The 19,449-nt window shown below is 43.8% G+C and overlaps 1 protein-coding gene across 1 annotated transcript in view; it reads left to right on the top strand.

Moving 5' to 3' along the window:
- Positions 1 to 19,449, top strand: part of LOC137645287 (trichohyalin-like) — a 157,765-nt gene that overhangs the window by 41,235 nt on the left and 97,081 nt on the right. Inside the window, exon 3 of the mRNA XM_068378104.1 lies at positions 4,178 to 4,318. Within this exon, the coding sequence (XP_068234205.1) occupies positions 4,178 to 4,318 (141 nt within the window). The remainder of the gene's footprint in view (positions 1 to 4,177; positions 4,319 to 19,449) is intronic.

Below are 19,449 nucleotides of genomic sequence, written 5' to 3'. Positions count from 1 at the left end.
ATGACCACTTGCTGAAAAACGTCTTCAGGACAATTGAAGTCTTCAGCTGGATGGACTGGACTCTCGGAGGCCTCGCAGAGGTTACGGACGAGAAGAGCGAGATGCGAATGCACATTTTTGCCTGTCTTGATAAAGCTGTGAGGGAAGGGACAGTCGAACTCACAGCCCTTTTCACAGCAGGTATTATAAAAAAAAGAGCTATGCTGTTTCTTTCCTGTCATCAGGAGTGACTCTCGCTCAGAGAGCAGAGCTCTTGTATGCTCCCTTGACCAAATACTTCTTCCCTTTAGAGCTAGTGAAGGACTTAGCGGCAGCTCTTGCGCAAAAGCAACGTAAGATCTGATTACAAGGACTGCAAGGAAAGTTCTTCCGGCAAACTCTTTAGCCAGGAAGGAGAGGGAAGCTCCTCCCACGCGTCAGCCCTTTCGTGCTTTCGTGGGAGAGCCCTTTTGAGAGGAAGCCAGAGAATGGCTGCTGGAGGGCAACCTCGTAAAACCCCAAACAGCAACCGAAACCCATAAAGTGAACTCAACAACCTCCAGACACAAGTGGGAGCCAGATTATCCCACTACTGGCAAGAGTGGAGCCAAAGGGTAGTGGACGATTGGACAGTCAAAGTACTGAAGGAAGGATACAAATCCCCTTCCTAAGGAAGCCCCCTCTTTCGCCAGAGCCGTTAGAGTTGATAGCTACATACTCAGGGAGCAAAGCAGGAGGTCTTCAAGAGCAGGTAAACCAGATGCTGTCAAAAGCAGCAATAGAAGTGGTAGAGGACCCTTCATCAGAGGGATTTTACAACAGACTATTTCTGGTACCCAAGAATTCTGGGGATTGGAGACCCGTTCTGGATGTAATTCCACTGAAGAAGTACGTGAGCAAAGTCAAGTTTGCTATGGAGACAACTGCGTCAGTCCTAGCAGGCACCAGACAAGGAGACTTGATGGTGTCGATAGACCTGCAGAACGCGTATTTTCACGTCCCAATTCACCCGAACTACAGGAAATAGCTCAAATTTGTACATCACGCAACAACTTTTCAGTTCAGAGCACTTTGTTTTGGACTAAGCACAGCCCCTTACGTTTTCACACGAGTGGTATCGAACGTGGCTCTCTGGTTACATCTGGAAGGGGTACGAATATCGATGTACCTGGACGACTGGCTAATCAGAGCCAGGTTGCAAGAAAAGTGTCTGGAGGATCTACAAGTGACTACATCTACGTCCACTTCAGTTCCATCTGTCAAGTTATTGGACAAGAGACCAAGACCTAGAGACGTGGATTCCGATCCCTCTGGGAGTCAGGAATCAGTTGAGTTGGTGGGACGACCCCAACAAGCTACTAGAAGGCTTCGAACCTCATCAGAAAGGCGAGATCTCGGGTCTATGGGAAGACCATCAGAAGGAATGGCACATGAACGTGAAGGAACTGGTGGCCATTCATCTAATGCTAATACACTTCCAGGAAGAGGTCCAAAACAAGTTAGTACAGGTCAATGCAGACAACACACAGCGCTGGCCTACATCAGGTAACAGGGAGGCACTCGTTCGGATTCCCTTTACGAGGCAGCGAAGATCTCCTGCTGTGGGCAAAAGCAAACAATATAACTCTGATAACCCGCTTCTTAGAGGGAGAGAAGAATGTCAGAGCGGAACTTCTCAGCAGAGGAAAACAGGTTCTCACGACAGAATGGTCCCTACATCACGAGGTGTGCAGCAGGCTTTGGAATCTGTGGGGAGAACCGTCAATAGACCTCTTTGCGACGCAGAGAACAAGAGGTTACCTGTATGCTCTCCAGTCCCAGACCAGGAAGCAGTGGCAGTGGACGCCTTCCTCATGGAGTGGGAAGGACTAGACACATATGCCTTTCCCCCCATTCAGGATCCTAGACAGAGTCATGAAGAAGTTCAGGGAGTCGAACAACGCCCGCATGACCATGATAGCTCCGTTTTGGCCCATGAGACCCTGGATCACAGAAGTGATGGAGTGGCTCGTAGACACCCCCAGATCATGACCTTGTCGGAACGATCTACTCAGACAGCCACATATAGAGAGATACCATCAAAATCTCCTCGCTCTCAATCTAACTGCCTTTCGACTATCAGAAAAACTGGCAAGAGCGAAGGGCTTTTCGAGGGAAGCTGCATGAGCAATCGCGGGAGCGAGGAGGACGTCCACAATCAAGGTGTACCAGTCAAAGTGGGACGTGTTCAGGGAATGGTGCAGAGTTCACAACATTTCCTCTTCCAGTACCTCTCTAACTCAACTGGCAGATTGTCTGTTACACTAAAGAACCCAAGATAAACTAGCAGTATCAACCATCAAGGGATACCCCAGCATGCTAGCTTTCGGCTTCCATCACAGAGATATTGACGTGTCGGGAGACAAGGATCTCTCGGCCCTCATAAGATATTTTGAGACAGTTGAGAGGAAGGACAACCCAACCCCCTCTTGGAATTTGGATGTAGTCCTGATGTTTTTAACCTTGAGCAGGTTTGAACCTCTCAACAAGGCTTCGTTGAAGGATCTCACTAAGAAGACCCTATTCCTTGTTGCGTTGGCAACAGCCAAGAGGATAGGAGACTTGCAAGCCTTAAGCAAAAATGTAGGCTTCAATGGAGAGAATGCAGTCTGCTCGCTGCAACTATGTTTTCTCGCCAAGAACGAGAATCCTCAGCCATGGCCCAGATCCTTTACCATGTCAGGGTTAACTCATTTAGTAGGACAGGAAAAGGAGAGAGGCCTTTGTCCAGTGAGGGCCCTAAAATTTTATTTGCAGAGGACCAAAAACATGAGAGGACAGGCAGACAACCTCTGGTGCTCGGTGAAGAAACCTTCGTTACCCTTGTCAAAGAATGCACTAGCGTTCCTTTTCAAGGATTTAATAAGGGAAGCTCACCAGAAATGTGATGAGAAAAGCTTCTTAATCCTCAAAGTCAAAGCACACGAAGTAAGAGCTGTGGCAACTTCGATGGCATATAGACACAACAAGTCTATGAAAGCGATTTTGGAAGAAACATTCTGGCGAAGCAAATCAATCTTCGCAGATTGTTACCTAAAGAGGTACAGACCCAATATGAGGATTGTTGTTCCCTGGGTCCGTACGTTGCTTCCGGCGCCGTAGTTGGAGAAGGTACTACTGCCTCTAACCTATAACCTTGTTTATACCCTCGCCTTTTCTTGAACTTGTTCTCTCAGGTTGTCTGTGAAGGTTGCTGCAACCTTCCACGGCCTGAGATGCAAGTCTAAGTTAGGTTTTACGGAGTGTGTCATGGCTATGCCAGGATAGCAAGGGTGGTGGTCTAGTCATGTTAAAGTCAAGGACCATGTGACAGCTCCACAGAGACTTTCTACAGCCCCCTGGGTGGATCGCTGGGTCTCTCAAGGAATGCAGGCAATGTTTTTAGTGTATTAGTGGGTCAGGTGGTCAGCTCATTGTCCATGGCTATGCCAGGATAGCAAGGGTGGTGGTCTAGTCATTTTAAGGTCGAGGACCGTGTGACAGCCCCACAGAGACTTTCTACTGCCCCCTGGGTGGATCGCTGGGTCTCTCAAGGAATGCAGGCAAATGAGGAAGAAAACTATGAAGCCAGCTTCCTTATCAGGTAGGAACCAGAGCATTGGTACAGCTAATTTGTAGTGATTAATAATTATACGAATTCCCGACGGTGTTGCGGTTTTCTAACCCACCACCAATGGTGTCAATCAGCTATATATATGTAACTACCAGGGAAGTTAGATATTTAAAAATGGTATTCTCATTTTAGAATAAATTCTTAAATATACTTACCTGGTAGTTACATATATAAAAGGTCCCTCCCTCCTCCCCTCTGAAAACAGGGGCATGGAATTTCTGAGGACAAATGGGAATGGTTCCAGGTACCTGGATAGAGGGAGCACAGGTATGATCACCTGTCCACCTATCGGCGATTGCCGTGAATTTTTAATTTCTGCCGTGCGCGCGACGAATCGGCGGGATAAAGCTGTATATATGTAACTACCAGGTAAGTATATTTAAAAATATATTTTAAAATGAAAATACCATTTTGTCATGTTTAACCCATCAACATAAGAATTTGAAAACAAAACTCTTTAGGTTAATCTATTCACTTTTTAAGATTTCCCTTTTTCACATTTGATAAACCCAAATTTAATGGTCCTATTACTTTGTTGTACAACAGGAAAACTTGGGGATGGAACAAATTGGAATCGGGAACTCTTCTCGAAAGAGTGCAACAAAAGTTCCTGTTCCGGATGCACATGCTACTGGTTCCCAGACTTGCGAATCTGTATCGCCCCTTTCCCACTGTCAGGATAAACAGGTATGTGTATATACTTACAGTTAAGAAGTCTTTTTTGTTACTTCACAGAAATAATCCTTTGTCCTTTAATAGGAGTGTGACTTCAGTAAAACTAGAAATGGCTGATGAATTTTGAATATACTTACCCGGTGAATATATAATAGCTGAGCCTCTGGCGGCTCGACAGAAAAAACACACAAAAACTCGCGAGCGATCGCTATGAAGGTTGCGGGTGTGCCCACTAGCGCCAACTATCGGCCAGATACCGCATATACATGTAAACAGACCCAATTTTTCTCTGTCGGCCTTAACGGCAAGATGTATCAATACTCGCTGTATAACCTGGAGTTTTCTCAACATATTTGGTGAAGTACTTCCTTTTGGTTTGAGCTTTCGCAGTGCAGGTGTTTTATCTTCAACTTAAATCTTGAACTCTTTTTTGGATAGATTTAATTTTTGATGACTTTGGATTGTTTTATGGACTTTCTTTGACTTTTAAATGGCCGACCCTTCCCTTAGTACGGAAGTGTGTTTTAGGCTTTTAGCAATTATCTTATCACGTTATAAATTAATTATAGATTTTCCTCTATATATTTTATATCTCAACCGCCTTTATTAGGCCTCTTCGATTAGCTTTCCATTTATAATAAACATCAAGATAAATTTTAATGATTTGTTTATATGCGACCTTTCCTATTCCTCCTCTAATCCGAGAGTAGGCGGTCCTAACTTGGAAACCGAAGTTAAACAACGTTGAGCCCTTTCAATCGTAAATAACTTTTACAGAGCAAATGATTTAAAACTTATTAAATGAATATTTTTTAGTAGATATTTTATGAAAGATTTTCTTTGAATAGTCTTCGTACTGTTTCAAAGATGAACTAACGTTTAGTTTATTTATGCTACGCAGTTTGCGCTCTATCGTTACGATAGAGAGAGAGAGAATCACGGTTTCACTTTGCAGGAAAGAGTAAATCGATTCTGACGTTTTGTTCATTCTTCTTTCAAACTTAAATGTTTTAAATACTATTATTAAAGGAACTTGTTAATTGAAAAACCTTTCAGTTTTTTCCTTTGGTCAAATAACCTGTTTATTGACGAAAGGTAAGTGGGCTCTTCTCTTCGGTGCGAAATCAAAGAAAGAGAGAGAGAGAGAGAGAGAGAGAGAGAGAGAGAGAGAGAGAGAGAGAGAGAGAGAGAGAGAGAGAGAGAGAGAGAGAGAGAGAGAGAGAGAAACGTTTCGATCTTTATTCTCGTCCCAAGCGAGTAACGTTGTTCTCGAGTCAGTTTTTTACTCTCGTCCCTAGTCTCTCTACGGGGAGAAAGGATAAAACGTTTTTAGTTTTTATTCTCGTCCCAAGGCACTGTACGGTGAGAGATTGAAAATGTAGTTTTGAATGAACTAGTGTTTAGTCTCCTTCCCAGCCACTGATCTTTTTATCTTAATATATGTTTACTGTTTTTTGCTTGTATTAATGTGCTTACATTATACGACTGATTTTGCAATTATAACCTTTTGATGAGGGTAGAATTGCGTGCTTCAGGTAGAAATCAGTTTTATTCATACCTAATGTGAATTGTTGTAAAATTCGATTTCAGTGAAGTGCAAAACAGAAAATCGTAGTGATAAAGTGATAATTGAGCAAAGTGTTATCAGTGTTGCGACCGAGGGTTCGTCTGTTCGTGCCTGTCGTTCGCCTAGTCCGAGACCTCTTGCAAGCTCCCAAGCCCAGGGGAGAAGTAATGTCGTACGACTTATGGGTTCGAGAGGACTTGATCAGCGAACAGACGTTCCCTCTATGGTTTCAGGCGTGTCTCATCAACACTGCCCCTACCATAAGACGAGCGAGACGATTTTCTCCTCGTCATCCGAAGGCTTTTCGCATAAGAAACCGTGGAACAAGGTTTCGAGGCCCTTTAAGCGAAAGTCAGTCCTTTCAGGACAGGTCCAGCGTCCTTGTTGTAACCATTAGGACAGCTCTGACCCTATGCAGTCATCGGAAGACTGCTCGCCGCCTAAACAAAAGCGTAACACAGGCTCCGAGAGTCTTTTTGTAGGCAAGGTTTTGCAGTCACAGACGTTACCCTCGTCTCTTACCGCAACCATTCCCGTTGATCCTAAATGGGTTGTACGGCAAGACATGCAGAATAAGCTTGCCTCTCTTATGGAGGACTATTCTGTTGAGCAGGTTCACGATGATCCTCGCCGCTTAGCTGATCGAGATCTTGGCCGTCAGCCGCCCAAACGAGCCTTTGCTCGTCCTGTTGACATTGACGTTACAAAGTCACGTCAATCGTGTTTTGTAGAGCCTCACTCGATGCAGTCCCGTGTTGACTCTCAGCCGCTTGTGGACGTTCAGCCGCTGCCGCTTGCTCTTGTTGACGTTCAGGACGTTCACCAACCAGCATAGTTGACTTGTTTTGACGTTGAGCGTCAAGCACCGCAGTCAAGAGTTGTTTTGACTGCTCAGTCTAAGCAGTCAAGGCAGTCTCGAGTTGACGTCGAACGTCCTCCCGCACCTGTTGTTGTTACTGGTCAGTCCTTTAAGCAGTTACATGACATAGCGTCCTTGACTGCTACTGTTGCTCCTTGGCGTGTGGACTCTGCTTGTCAAGCATTGCCACCACGGCAGGTCTCTCCCTTGCTTGAGACTCGGCTATTGTCGGACAAGGTTCCTTCAGATGAGGAAGTTGCTGATCCCCCTCCTACTGATATTCCCTTGAGGACTCTGTCAGACGGAGAGGAGCCTAAAGCTGCTCAGCCCTCTATGGAATTTAAATAAATCATGCTGATTTTTAAGGATCTTTGTCCGGATCTTTTTGTAACTGCTGCTCCTCGCTCGCCTAAACGTCAGAGTTTACACTAGGCCTAGCTACTTCGAAGCCGTTGTTTTATAAGCTAGTGCTCTCTCGCTCTTCTAAGAGAGCTTTACGTTTACTAGGCGACTGGTTAATCACCAGGAGGAGTTTGGGGGAGACAGCCTTTGCTTTCCCTACTTTTAAGCTGGCTTATAGAGCGAGAGTCTGATATGACACGGGAGAAGTTCTCGGCTTGGGAGTTCCTGCCTCTGCCCAGATAGACTTCTCAAACCTCATAGACTCTCCCTGGCGCCTGGCCATGAGACGCTCCAAGATTTTATGGTCGACTTCAGAGCTAGACCATCTCCTGTTAGGAGTTTTTTCGAGCGTTTGAAGTTTTGCTGTACAATTATGTCATGCATAAACAAGGCTTTCAGGGATGGCTCCAATGATCTGACAGCCACGTTCTCTGCAGAACAAGTCCCTCAGGGATGGCTCCAATGATCTGGCAGCCATGTTCACTGAAGGAGTACGTAAGAGGCAAATGCGCTCAATGTGTTCATTGTCAAGACAAACTTCACGATGAAGTCTACCAGGCTGTCTTGACAGCATTAATGGAAGGCGACTGGATGGTCTCTCTCGACCTTCAGGAGGCATCTTCCACATTCCTATACACCCGGATTCCCAACCGTTTCTGAGGTTTGTTTACAGGAATGTGGGGTACCAGTTTCGAGCCCTGTGCTTTGGCCTCAGTCCTGCTCCTCTCATGTTTACGAGGCTCATGAGGAATGTGGCAAAATCCCTCCATCTAACGGGGATCCGAGCCTCCCTGTACTTGGACGACTGGCTTCTCAGAGCATCGTCCAGTCTTCGCTGTCTGCAGGATCTACATTGGACGTTGAGTCTGGCCAGGGAGTTGGGACTTTTGGTCAACCTAAAAGTCCCAACTGATCCCATCCCAGATTATTCTATATTTGGGGATGGAGATTCGCAGTCCAGTTTTTTCGGGCTTTTCCGTCTGCCACCCGAATAGAACAAGCCCTGCTCGAAGTCCAACTAATGCTGAAAAGAGAACGTTTGTTCAGTCAGGAGTTGGAACAGTCTCGTAGGGACTCTCTCATCCCTGGAGCAGTTTGTCTCACTAGGGAGACTACACCTTCTGCCTCTCCGGTTCCCTCTAGCCTCTCACTGGAACTAGGACAAGACGTTAGAGACGGTATCATTCCCAGTCTCCGAACCAGTAAAGGCATGCCTGAAATGGTGGGACAGCAATATCAGTCTGAGAGAGGGACTATCCCTAGCAGTCAAGAACCCAAACCACGTGTTGTTCTCAGACGCGTCGGATTTGGGTTGGGGTGCGACCCTGGACGGTCGGGAATGCTCGGGTCTGTGGACCTCAAGTCAGAAGAGCATGCACATCAACGGCAAGGAGCTTTTAGCAGTCCACTTGGCCTTGATGATATTCGAAAGCTTCTTCGAAACTAAGTGGTAGAGGTCAACTCAGACAACATCACAGCTTTAGCGTACATCTCCAAGCAAGGAGGCACACACTCCTTCACGCTGCTCGAGATCGCAAGGGACCTTCTCTTATGGTCAAGAAATCGAGGCATCTCCCTGTTGACGAGATTCATCCAGGGGGACTTGAACGTCTTGGCAGACTGTCTCAGTCGGAGGGGTCAGGTGATACCCACGGAATGGACCCTCCACAAGGACGTGGGCAAGAGTCTTTGGGCTACTTGGGGTCAACCCACCATAGACCTCTTTGCCTCCTCGTTGACCAAAAGGTTACCAATCTATTGCTCTCCAGTCCTAGATACAGAAGCAATCCACATAGACGCGTTTCTACTGGATTGGTCTCTTCTGGACTTATATGCATTCCCACCATTCAAGATAGTCAACAAGGTACTGCAGAAGTTCGCCTCTCACGAAGGGACAAGGTTGACGTTGGTTGCTACCCTCTGGCCCGCGAGAGAGTGGTTCACCGAGGTACTTCAATGGCTGGTAGACTTTCCAAGAAGTCTTCCTCTAAGGGTAGATCTATTACGTCAGCCCCACGTAAAGAATGTCCATCAAAGCCTCCCCGCTCTTCGTCTGACTTCCTTCAGACTATCGAAAGACACTCAAGAGCTCGAGGCTTTTCGAAGGAGGCAGCCAGTGCGTTTGCAAGAGCGAGGAGAGCTTCTACCATTAGAGTATACCAGTCGAAGTGGGAAGTCTTTCGAGACTGGTGCAAGTCAGCATCTGTGTCCTCGTCCAGTACCTCTGTAGCCCAAATCGCAGATTTTCTTTTACATCTGAGAAAGGTTCGCTCCCTTTCAGCTCACACAATTAAGGGCTACAGGAGCATGTTGGCTTCGGTCTTTCGACATAGAGGCTTAGATCTTTCCAACAATAAAGATCTCCAAGATCTCCTTAAGTCTTTCGAGACCTCTAAAGAACGTCGTTTGGCAACTCCTGGATGGAACTTAGACGTGGTCCTAAGGTTCCTCATGTCAGACAGGTTTGAGCCATTACATTCAGCCTCCCTGAAGGATCTCACCCTCAAGACACTTTTCCTAGTGTGCTTGGCTTCGGCTAAAGGGTCAGTGAACTTCATGCCTTCAGTAAGAACATCGGCTTTTCTACAGAAAAAGCCACTTGTTCACTTCAACTTGGTTTCCTGGCCAAAAATGAACTGCCTTCTCGTCCTTGGCCTAAATCTTTTGATATTCCTTGCTTATCAGAGATCGTAGGCAACAAACTGGAAAGAGTATTATGTCCTGTTAGAGCTCTTAAGTTCTATTTAGCTCGTACTAAGTCATTACGAGGTAAATCTGAGGCATTATGGTGCTCAGTTAAGAAACCATCATTGCCTATGTCAAAGAATGCTTTGTCATATTTTATCAGATTTTTAATACGAGAAGCTCATTCTCACTTGAATGAGAAAGACCGATGTTTGCTTAAGGTTAAGACGCACGAAGTTAGAGCTATAGCAACCTCCGTGGCCTTCAAGCAAAATAAATCTCTGCAAAGTATTATGGACGCGACTTTTTGGAGAAGCAAGTCAGTGTTCGCGTCATTTTACTTTAAAGATGTCCAGACACTTTACGAGGACTGCTACACACTGGGTCCATTCGTTGCAGCGAGTGCAGTAGTGGGTGAGGGTTCTACCACTACATTACCCTAATTCCAATATCCTTTTTAATCTGTCTCTTGAAATGTTTTTAATATTGTTTTTTGGGTTGTACGGAAGGCTAAGAAGCCTTTCGCATCCTGATTGATTTGGCGGGTGGTCAAAGTCATTTCTTGAGAGCGCCCAGATTAGGGGTTTGATGAGGTCCTGTTGTATGGGTTGCAGCCCTTAATACTTCAGCTCCTGGGAATCTTTCAGCATCCTAATAGGATCGCTGGGCTTCGTGAGGAAGACAGACTAATAAGGCAAAGTAATCGTCTAAGTCGACTTCCTTACCAGGTACCTTTATATATTTGGGTTTTGTTATGATATAACTGTCAAAAACTCTAAGCATATACGCTGTAAACTTAATTAACTCTGGTCTCTACCCACCACCATGGGTGTGAATCAGCTATTATATATTCACCGGCTAAGTTAAATATTTAAAAATTATATTTTAATTATAAAATAAATTTTTGAATATACTTACCCGGTGAATATATAAATTAAAGGCCCCCCCTTCCTCCCCGATAGAGACCCAGTGGGATGAGAAAAATTGGGTCTGTTTACATGTATATGCGGTATCTGGCCGATAGTTGGCGCTAGTGGGCACACCCGCAACCTTCATAGCGATCGCTCGCGAGTTTTTGTGTGTTTTTTCTGTCGAGCCGCCAGAGGCTCAGCTATTATATATTCACCGGGTAATTATATTAAAAAATTTATTCTATAATTAAAATATCATATTTATTGCAAAATGTTGGTAACTATTGATCAGTGGTGGGTAAGCCATGCCCATCCAACAAGTCACTAAGCAGCTACATTGATTTCAACTCTTCTCAGTTGTCAATTCGCCTGGCTCTTTTAATCCTCTTACTGTATCTTTGCAATTTGTGTATGGTTACTGTGAGGGAGACTCCACTAGCAGACGTGAGTCTGCCGTGGTAAAGCTTGTCACAATTGTTACAGGTTTATGAGTAGAATTGCTGCGGATTCCCATCTCCTTTGTACTCTGTGTAGGGAACAGTTATCCCCATGTGATGAATATAAGCTATGGACTCCTCTGCAGAGGATAGACTGGAAAGAAGAATAATGCCAAGAAACATTCTTCAAATTCAATTGTGGTAAAACTCAAGTTTTCGCTCCAAAATTAGGTCCTCCCTCATAAAAAGAGAATGCCTGAATGGAGTCACTCAGTTTCAACATGGAATATTATTTCTTAATAGAAACCTTGCGATGGGCAAGAGGACTTTTAAATTAGGGAATACTCTTTTCTTCAGTTTGATTATAAATTTCTCATGCTTTTTTTTTGGCTTATTACTACAGTCAGCCTTCCATATCCGTGGGTTTTTCTTTACGATTTTGCTTTTTCGCGACGGAGAAGTGTATAGCCTATTAAATAAAAAATCACACATTCGATGGTTCGTGAGTAATGCTCAAGCAGTGTGAGGATTTCAAACATACTTAGGGCCAGCTGTGAGAGACCAGACTATGACTGGACCTCTGCAAGCCTTCTCCTTTATTTCAGTTTTTCTCTCCTTGCTCTACCATTTTAATGAGAGGATGCCTTGATTAAGTCATTTAGTTTCAGCATGGTACACCATTCCCGTACTGAAGCATGGCGACAGGCAAGAGGGCTCTCGACTTGGGGAAATCGCTCCCCCAATTTGAATCTAAATTTGTCTCTCTCATCTTTCTCTTCTTCTGAATATTACTTCAATCTTCTAATATCATAAACTATTTCGTGTTGCTGTCCCAACATATGTATGTGTATATACAGTATATACATATATATGTATTTTTTTTAATGGTGTGGATGTTTCTACATCGGCTATTGCCGCTGGTGTGGAAGTTTCTACATCCGTTATTGTGGCTTGCTTTGATGAATGGGAGGGGATGTCACGTTTAGGAGTTATTTGCGCTCAAAGCTATATGTGAGACTATTGGATGATCTCAGCTATCCCGAAGATGGTTTAAACTTTTTTGGCGGAACTATTCTCAAGTGTTGGGTCTTTGGAATCCAGGTAGTAGGTTGGCCAGGGCCCCACCACCCTTTGAGATACTACCACTATAGAGTTGGCTCCTTAGATTGGCCAGACAGTATTATATTGGATCCCTATCTATGGTTACGGCTCATTTTTCCTTATCTTACACATACACTGAATTGTCTGGCCTATTTTTTCCACATTCTCATCTGTTCTCATATATCTGACAACACTCAGATTGCCAAACTTTTTTATTTTTTTTTTCAAGGGGTTAACTACTGCACAATAATTGTTCAGTGGCTACTTTCCTCTTGGTAAGGGTAGACGAGACTCTTTAACTATGGTGAGCAGCTCTTTTAGAATGACACTCCAAAATCAAACCTTTGTTCTCTAGTCTTGGGTAGTGCCATAGCCTCTGTACCATGGTCTCCCACTGTATTGGGGTAGAGTTTTGTTGCTTGAGAGTACACTCAGATGCACTATTTATCCTGTTTCTCTTCCTCTTGTTATTTTGAAGTTTTTAAACATTAAACTTACCCGCTGGTTATATAACAATGGCTTTAGTCCCTGACGTCCGACAGAAATTCAAAAACTCGCGGCAATCTCAGATATAGTTGCCAGATGTACACTAGCGCCACCACCGGAGCTAGGCAGAACCATTCCATCCAACACCAGATTTTCTCCTGCCGCCATTCTAGCAACATCGTAGGATTTCACTCGTGATTAACCTGGATTTTAGCAGTATATTGGTGATGTACTCCTATATACAGGTTTTGGCATTCGCTTATTTTGTTCTGTTTGATATTTGATCGCTATGTTATAGCTTAAAAGGTAGGATTAGAAATTTTTCAACCTATTTTAAACTAATGAAATCATAATGGCGATAGGTAAACACCCCGCCTTATCTATGACGTCACAGTCATATGACGTAAGCTTGAGTATGACTTGCATTTTCTTTCTTTATCTACAAAGAATAAGTTAATACTATCTTACAAAGTATTTAGGTATTTAAAATAAAAGGATTATATTATTTTGAGAAAATTTTTGTCCTTTTGATATGCTTTCTTTGGATAATCTTCGATCTGTTTTCAAAGATTAACTAGCGTTAAGTTTATTTATGCTACGCAGTTCTCAGTCTATCATTACAGTACTGTATTACAATTTTTCTTTGTATCGTTATTTATGAAAAGTACATTTTTCTTAAAAACTGAAGTATTCAAGTTGTATTAAATAAAAGGAATATGTTATTTTACAATTATATTGTTCCTTTTAGTATTTTTCTTTAGCTTATCTTTTTGCAAAGATTAAAGAAAATTAGCGTTCAGTTGATTTTTATGCGACGTAGTATTCATGACAATCGATATAGTCTCACTATTCTTTGTATCGTTGTTTACTTGTTCATTTTAGGGAATACTAAATTTTTTTGTATATTTATAAATGTTCCAATTGTTAAATGTGACTATTCATCTTTTATTGGAACCCCTTAAGTAATAAGGGTTGGTTTAAATATATACAAATATATATATATATATATATATATATATATATATATATATATATATATATATATATATATATATATATATATATTCTTTATTCCCATTTCTATTCATTTAATATTTTAATATTTTATATAAAATATTCTGTTACATTTCATATAGGATTCAATACCTATTGCCTTTTCATTCAAGCCCGTGACAGAATAGTAAGATCTCTCTGTACGGGCGTGTCTACATTTGGTTTTATGCCAAAGAGTTTAAAAGTGCAAGTTTTTATTGCTAAATTAGTGCAGTGAATTTTATTCAATACAGTGGAGGGTGCTTCTGTCAAAACCTGTCTTTATCCTAGCCTTAGACCTCTTTCAAGCTCCCGGACCCATGGGAGAAGTAAAGTTGAATGGCGAAGGGAAGCGAAAGGCGTAGCCTGGCGCCTAGCGTCTTGTAAGACCCGAGCAGAAGTCCCCTCGAGCGTTTTCTGTTGACGATTCTCAGAATGCTCACCATCGCCGTAGGTAAGGCGAGGTAAAAGTGTTTTCTAACATCAAGCGGACAAGCGCGAGCTTCATCCTTCCAGGCGCACAACAAGCGCCAGGCAGCTGAGCGTGATGGCGCGCGCCAGGCGGCTGAGCGTGATGGCGCGCGCATTACGGCTGAGTGTGATGGCGCGTGCCAGGCGGCTGAGCGTGACGCCCCGCGGCAAGCTAAACGTGTCGCCGAACAACAGAGCGTTGGACATCGAGCGTCCTGCAAGGCTAGCTACTAACGCTGCTGTAAGAATTTGACACGATGTTTGTAACTTAGTGCAACTTCTTGGTTTTTCTTCGATGATCGACCGTTCTAGACGTGATCGACATAGTTCCGAGTGTCTGAATCGCAAGCGTTTTTTAATCGTGAGCGTTATTGTTCTGAAAGTCACGTGGCGCCGAGCGTCAAGCAGTTGCATGGCGTCAAGCTTCCAGCAGTTGGACTTGACGTCAAGTGTCAAGCAGTTAATCATGACGCCGAACGCCAAGCAGTTACGTGTCGTTGAGCATCAAGCAATTGAACGTGACGCCGCGTGTCAAGCATATCTCAAAGCGTCTAGATCGCAAGCGTCTGAATCGTGAATGGCATTGTTCTGAGAGTCACGTGACGCTGAACGCCAAGCAGTTGCTTGGCGTCTGGCTTCCAACAGTAGGAATTGATGTCTTCATGACCATGAGCGTCTAGCGTTGGAACATTGTTACGCCAGGCGCTATATTAAGAAATGAATTTTAACTGGAAAGATATTATTTTCTCAGACCAAGGCCTGCTTGAACTAATTCTTGGTGTCTGTTGGAGAGCGAGAATTAAACCTCTAAAGCTTTGAGGTCAGAATTCAGGACCTTAAGGAGTTGACTCCTAGGAAACAAGACATCTCTACCTCGGTTAGAGACTTGTAGGAGGAAGGGAGTGACGATCTCTTTTTTCCCTTATTTATCTTTTTGTGGAATTCTCTTAGGAGAAGTTCCTAAGATATTTCTCCCTTCAGTTGACTTTAAGAAACTCATGAGAGAGTTTCATTTTCTGAAGAGTTTCCATTTTATTTTGTACCTGCTGCTCCTCGTCCTGCCTTCAGAGTTTTTCACTAAGGAAGACGTCGAAGGAGTCTCTGTTTATTATTATTATTACTAGCCAAGCTACAACCCTAGTTGGGAAAGCAAGATGCTATAAGCCCAAGGGCTCCAATAGGGAAAGAGCTCAGCGAAGAAAGGAAATACAGAAATAAATAAATGATGAGAATAAATTAACAATAAATCGTTCTAAAAAAAAGTAACAACATCAAAAAGACAGTGCTGATAGGGCAGTGCAATAGCGCGTCCTCAATGCACCATAAAGAACTTAACTGCAGATGTTGGTGCAGCAGCACGTTCAGCTGCAACAGCAGGAAGTGCATTAGGGCTTTTGTGAGAGAAGGCAGTGTTCTTTTTTTGCTGTGTGCGTCCTAACAGGATGTCAGAAGTTGGCAAAGGTTTAGTTCAGACTAATACGGATAATGTTTCTGAGTCTGGTGTTACGGTACATGCACCGCTGCTTCTGCCAGACTGGTTTCCGTCTGCTGAAATGCGGAGCGTTATGTAAGCGATGAGGAAGGCGAGTTCGTGATCGAAGTTTTTTACACCGGTGTCAACTAATGTTGATCCTAATTGCACTATGCTGCTAGATATGAAGCAGCAGCTCCCATCTTTTATGCAGTCTTATCAGCTTGCTATTAGCAAAGCGATGGTTTGACATGATTCTTATCAGGACGCGTTGTCGCACAGGCGGTCTACCAGCAAACGCAATGTTGAACAGCATGATAAGGCTTCTATATCCCATTGAGTATCTGCTTCCCTTGATACCAGACGTCAAGCGGCCAAGCGTGACATCGAGCGTCAACCTTCCAAGCGCGGCGACGATCGCCAGGCAGCTAAGCGTGGCGTCGGACGTCAAACTGAACGTGACGTCGGGCATCAAGCTGAACGTCACGTCGAGCAACAAGCTCGTGACGTCCAACATCAGTCACATACTGTTCGAACTACGTCCAGAGGACAAAGTTCTCTATGGAGACTCAGAAGACTATGCTTGCAGCAGTAAAGAAGGTCCACTGGATGGTCTTTAGATCTCCAGGATGCTTACTTCTACTTCCCCATCTCTCTGAACTTCAAGCTACCGGAAGGTTCGTGTATAGGAGGAAGTTGTCCAGTTTTGGGCTCTTTGTTTTGGTCAAAAGCACCACCCCTCAAATAGAGGGTGCGTCTGTTAGGACCTGTCGTTTTTTCTTATCCTTAGACCTCTTCCAAGGAATGTCAATTTGAAGCTTCTTCCAGCTCCCTTTTCCCTGAGAGAAGAAATGTCGAACGATAAAGGCAACGAGAGGCTTTAGCTCCCGAGCAGTCGCCTACTCGAGCATACCTCTTGACGCCTCCCAGGTCTCTCACCTTCATCATAGGAAAGGTGAAGTGAAAGTTTTTTTGGCGTCTTCAGATGACGCAGCGCCTAGACGAGGGTGGCATCAACTTCCAGACCTCTATAGAGGAAGGTGGACACAGTCAATCAGCGTCCTATCTTGACACCGCAAGCTTCTGGTTGTAGTCTTTGGAACAGTCCTGAGTTTTTTTTTCTTTCTACCGAAGAAAACTCTCCTACCAAACATCCTTTTAGGATGTCGGCAACTGTCAAATAACGTCCAACTCTCTCAGTTACAGGACAGTGGTCTGAGCCTAGCATGGCTCCGGTTCATGCTCTTTCTCCACCGTCAAACTGGTTATCATCTTCTTGACGCTCTGCGTGTTTTTAAAACGGTGTAGAAAGATAGCTTGTTGTAGACGTGACGTCTCCAGTACCACAACAGTTTGACCCTATTTTTATTACACTACTAGATTTGCAACAGAAGCTCTCTTCGCTCATGATAGTTTATTGGCCTGCGTACAACAAGAGAGTAGCATGCCTGGACCCTGAGTGTCAGGTAACTTCACACCTGGACACTAAGTGTAGTGAGCCTACTAGTTGAGATGTTCTTGATGACAACGTCTTTACAACTCCCTAGTTAAATGTCGTATTTTAGCCATTTTTTAACCCAAGGAGTCAAACAAACAGACGTGACGTCATACGTCCACCTAACAGGACGTCGAGCTTCCAGCGGAATAGGACGTCCTGTAAGACGTGACGTCGAGCGTCTATCGAGACGTGACAATCATCAAGCACAATGCGACCTCGAGCGTCAAACAGCTCGTGACATGGACTTTTACATGTTCCTACCATTTAAAGTGCTATACAAGGTGTTACAAAAGTTTGTGTCTCACGAGGGAACCAGGTTGACTTTAGTAGCTCCCTTCTGGCCGTCAAGAGGTTGGTTCACAGAGGTTCTAGAATGGATGGTGGACGTTCCAAGAAGCCTGCCATTGAGAATAGATCCTCTCAAACAACCTCACTTGGCAAGAAACCATCTACACCTCCAAGCTCTACGTCTGACTGCCTTCAGTCTATCGAAAAACTCCCAAGATCTAGAGGATTTTCGAAGGAGGCAGCTAAGGCTATCGCTAGAACAAGGAGGACTTTTACCATCAAAGTTTTCCAGTCCAAGTGGGAGGTTTTAGAGAGTGGTGTAGAGCTAAATCAGTTTCTTCATTCAGTACCTCTGTAACACAAATTGCCTATTTCTTCTTAGACCTTAGAAGAAAGCACATTTTTTCCTCCTCGACCATCAAGGGGTACAGGAGTATGCTGGCAGCTGTGCAGACACAGGAATTTAGATCTCTCAAATAATAAAGACCTTCAAGATCTTCTCAGATCTTTTGAGACTTCTAAGAAGCGTCAACAAGATTCACCAGCCTAGAATTTAGATGTTGTTTTAAAATTCCTCATGAGTGACAGATTCGAGCCTTTACACTCGGCTTCTTTTTAAGATCTGACTTTGAAGACTCTTTTCTTAGTAAGTCTGGCAACAGCTAAGAGAGTCATTGAAGTTCACACTTTTAGCAAGAATATTGGCTTCAGAAACGGGAAAGCCATATGCTCCTTGCAACTTGGATTCCTGGCCAAAAACGAACGTCCTTCCCATCCATGGCCTAAATCTTTCGAGATTACTATTCTCTCTGATATGGTGGGTGAAGAGTTGAAGAAAGTTCTGTGTCCTGTTAGAGCACTGAGGTTTTATCTGAACAGGACTAAAGATCTAAGAGGCAATTCAGAGGCTCTTTGGTGCGCAGTCAAGAAGCCTGCGCTACCTATGTCTAAAAACGCCCTATCATTTTTTATAAGACTTTTAAATAGAGAGGCTCACTCACACTGTGGTGAGGCAGACCTTAAGCTGCCTAAAGTATAGAATCATGAAGTTAGAGCTGTGGCAACTTCTTTAGCTTTTAAACTAAACCGTTCTCTGCAAAGCTTCATGGATACAACCTTCTGGAGGAGTAAACCTGTATTCATCTCGCATTACTTATAACGTGTCCAGACTCTTTATGAGGACTGCTACACGTTGGGACCATTCGTAGCAACGAGTGCAGTAGTAGGTAAGGATCTACCACTACGTTTCCCCTAATCCCTAGTACCCTTGTTCTTTTCTTGGAACTTTTATATTTTATGATTGTACGTGAAGTTTGGTCGACAATCTTCCGCAATCTTTGATTTAGTCAGGTGGTCATTTTGTTCCTTGAGAGCGCCCGGAACAAGGTTATTAGTTGAGGTCCTGTCAACATAGCGGTTATTACCCGTTTGACAGCTCCTAGAGATCTTCAGCCCCCTGAGTGGACCGTGGGATCTCATAAGGATAGCAGACATAATGAGGCAGAGAATCATTGAAGTCAGCTTCCTTAACAGGTACGAACCCTTAAGCTTGTTTTTATTTAACACTTAAGTGGTATTCCAACAATGTTGCTGTCTCTGACCCTCCACCAAGGGTGTCAATCAGCCATTGTTATATAACCAGCGGTAAGTTTAATGTTTAAAAATGATATTTTCATAATACTGTAAAATAAATTTTTGAACATACTTACCCGCTGGTTATATAACTTATAATCCCACCCTCCTCCCCTCTAGAGACCAAGAGGCATGGAAAATCTGGTGCTGGATGGAATGGTTCTGCCTAGCTCTGGTGGGGCTGCTAGTGTACACCTGGCAACTATATCTGCAATTGCCGCGAGTTTTTAAATTTCTGCCGGACGTCAGGGGCTAAAGCCATTGTTATATAACGAGCGGGTAAGTATGTTCAAAAATTTATTC

The sequence above is a fragment of the Palaemon carinicauda genome, chromosome 8 (assembly GCF_036898095.1).
Source record: "Palaemon carinicauda isolate YSFRI2023 chromosome 8, ASM3689809v2, whole genome shotgun sequence".
Taxonomy (NCBI): domain Eukaryota; kingdom Metazoa; phylum Arthropoda; class Malacostraca; order Decapoda; family Palaemonidae; genus Palaemon; species Palaemon carinicauda.
Note: the sequence above shows the minus strand (reverse complement) of the source record. Positions and strands in the feature narration are given on the sequence as shown.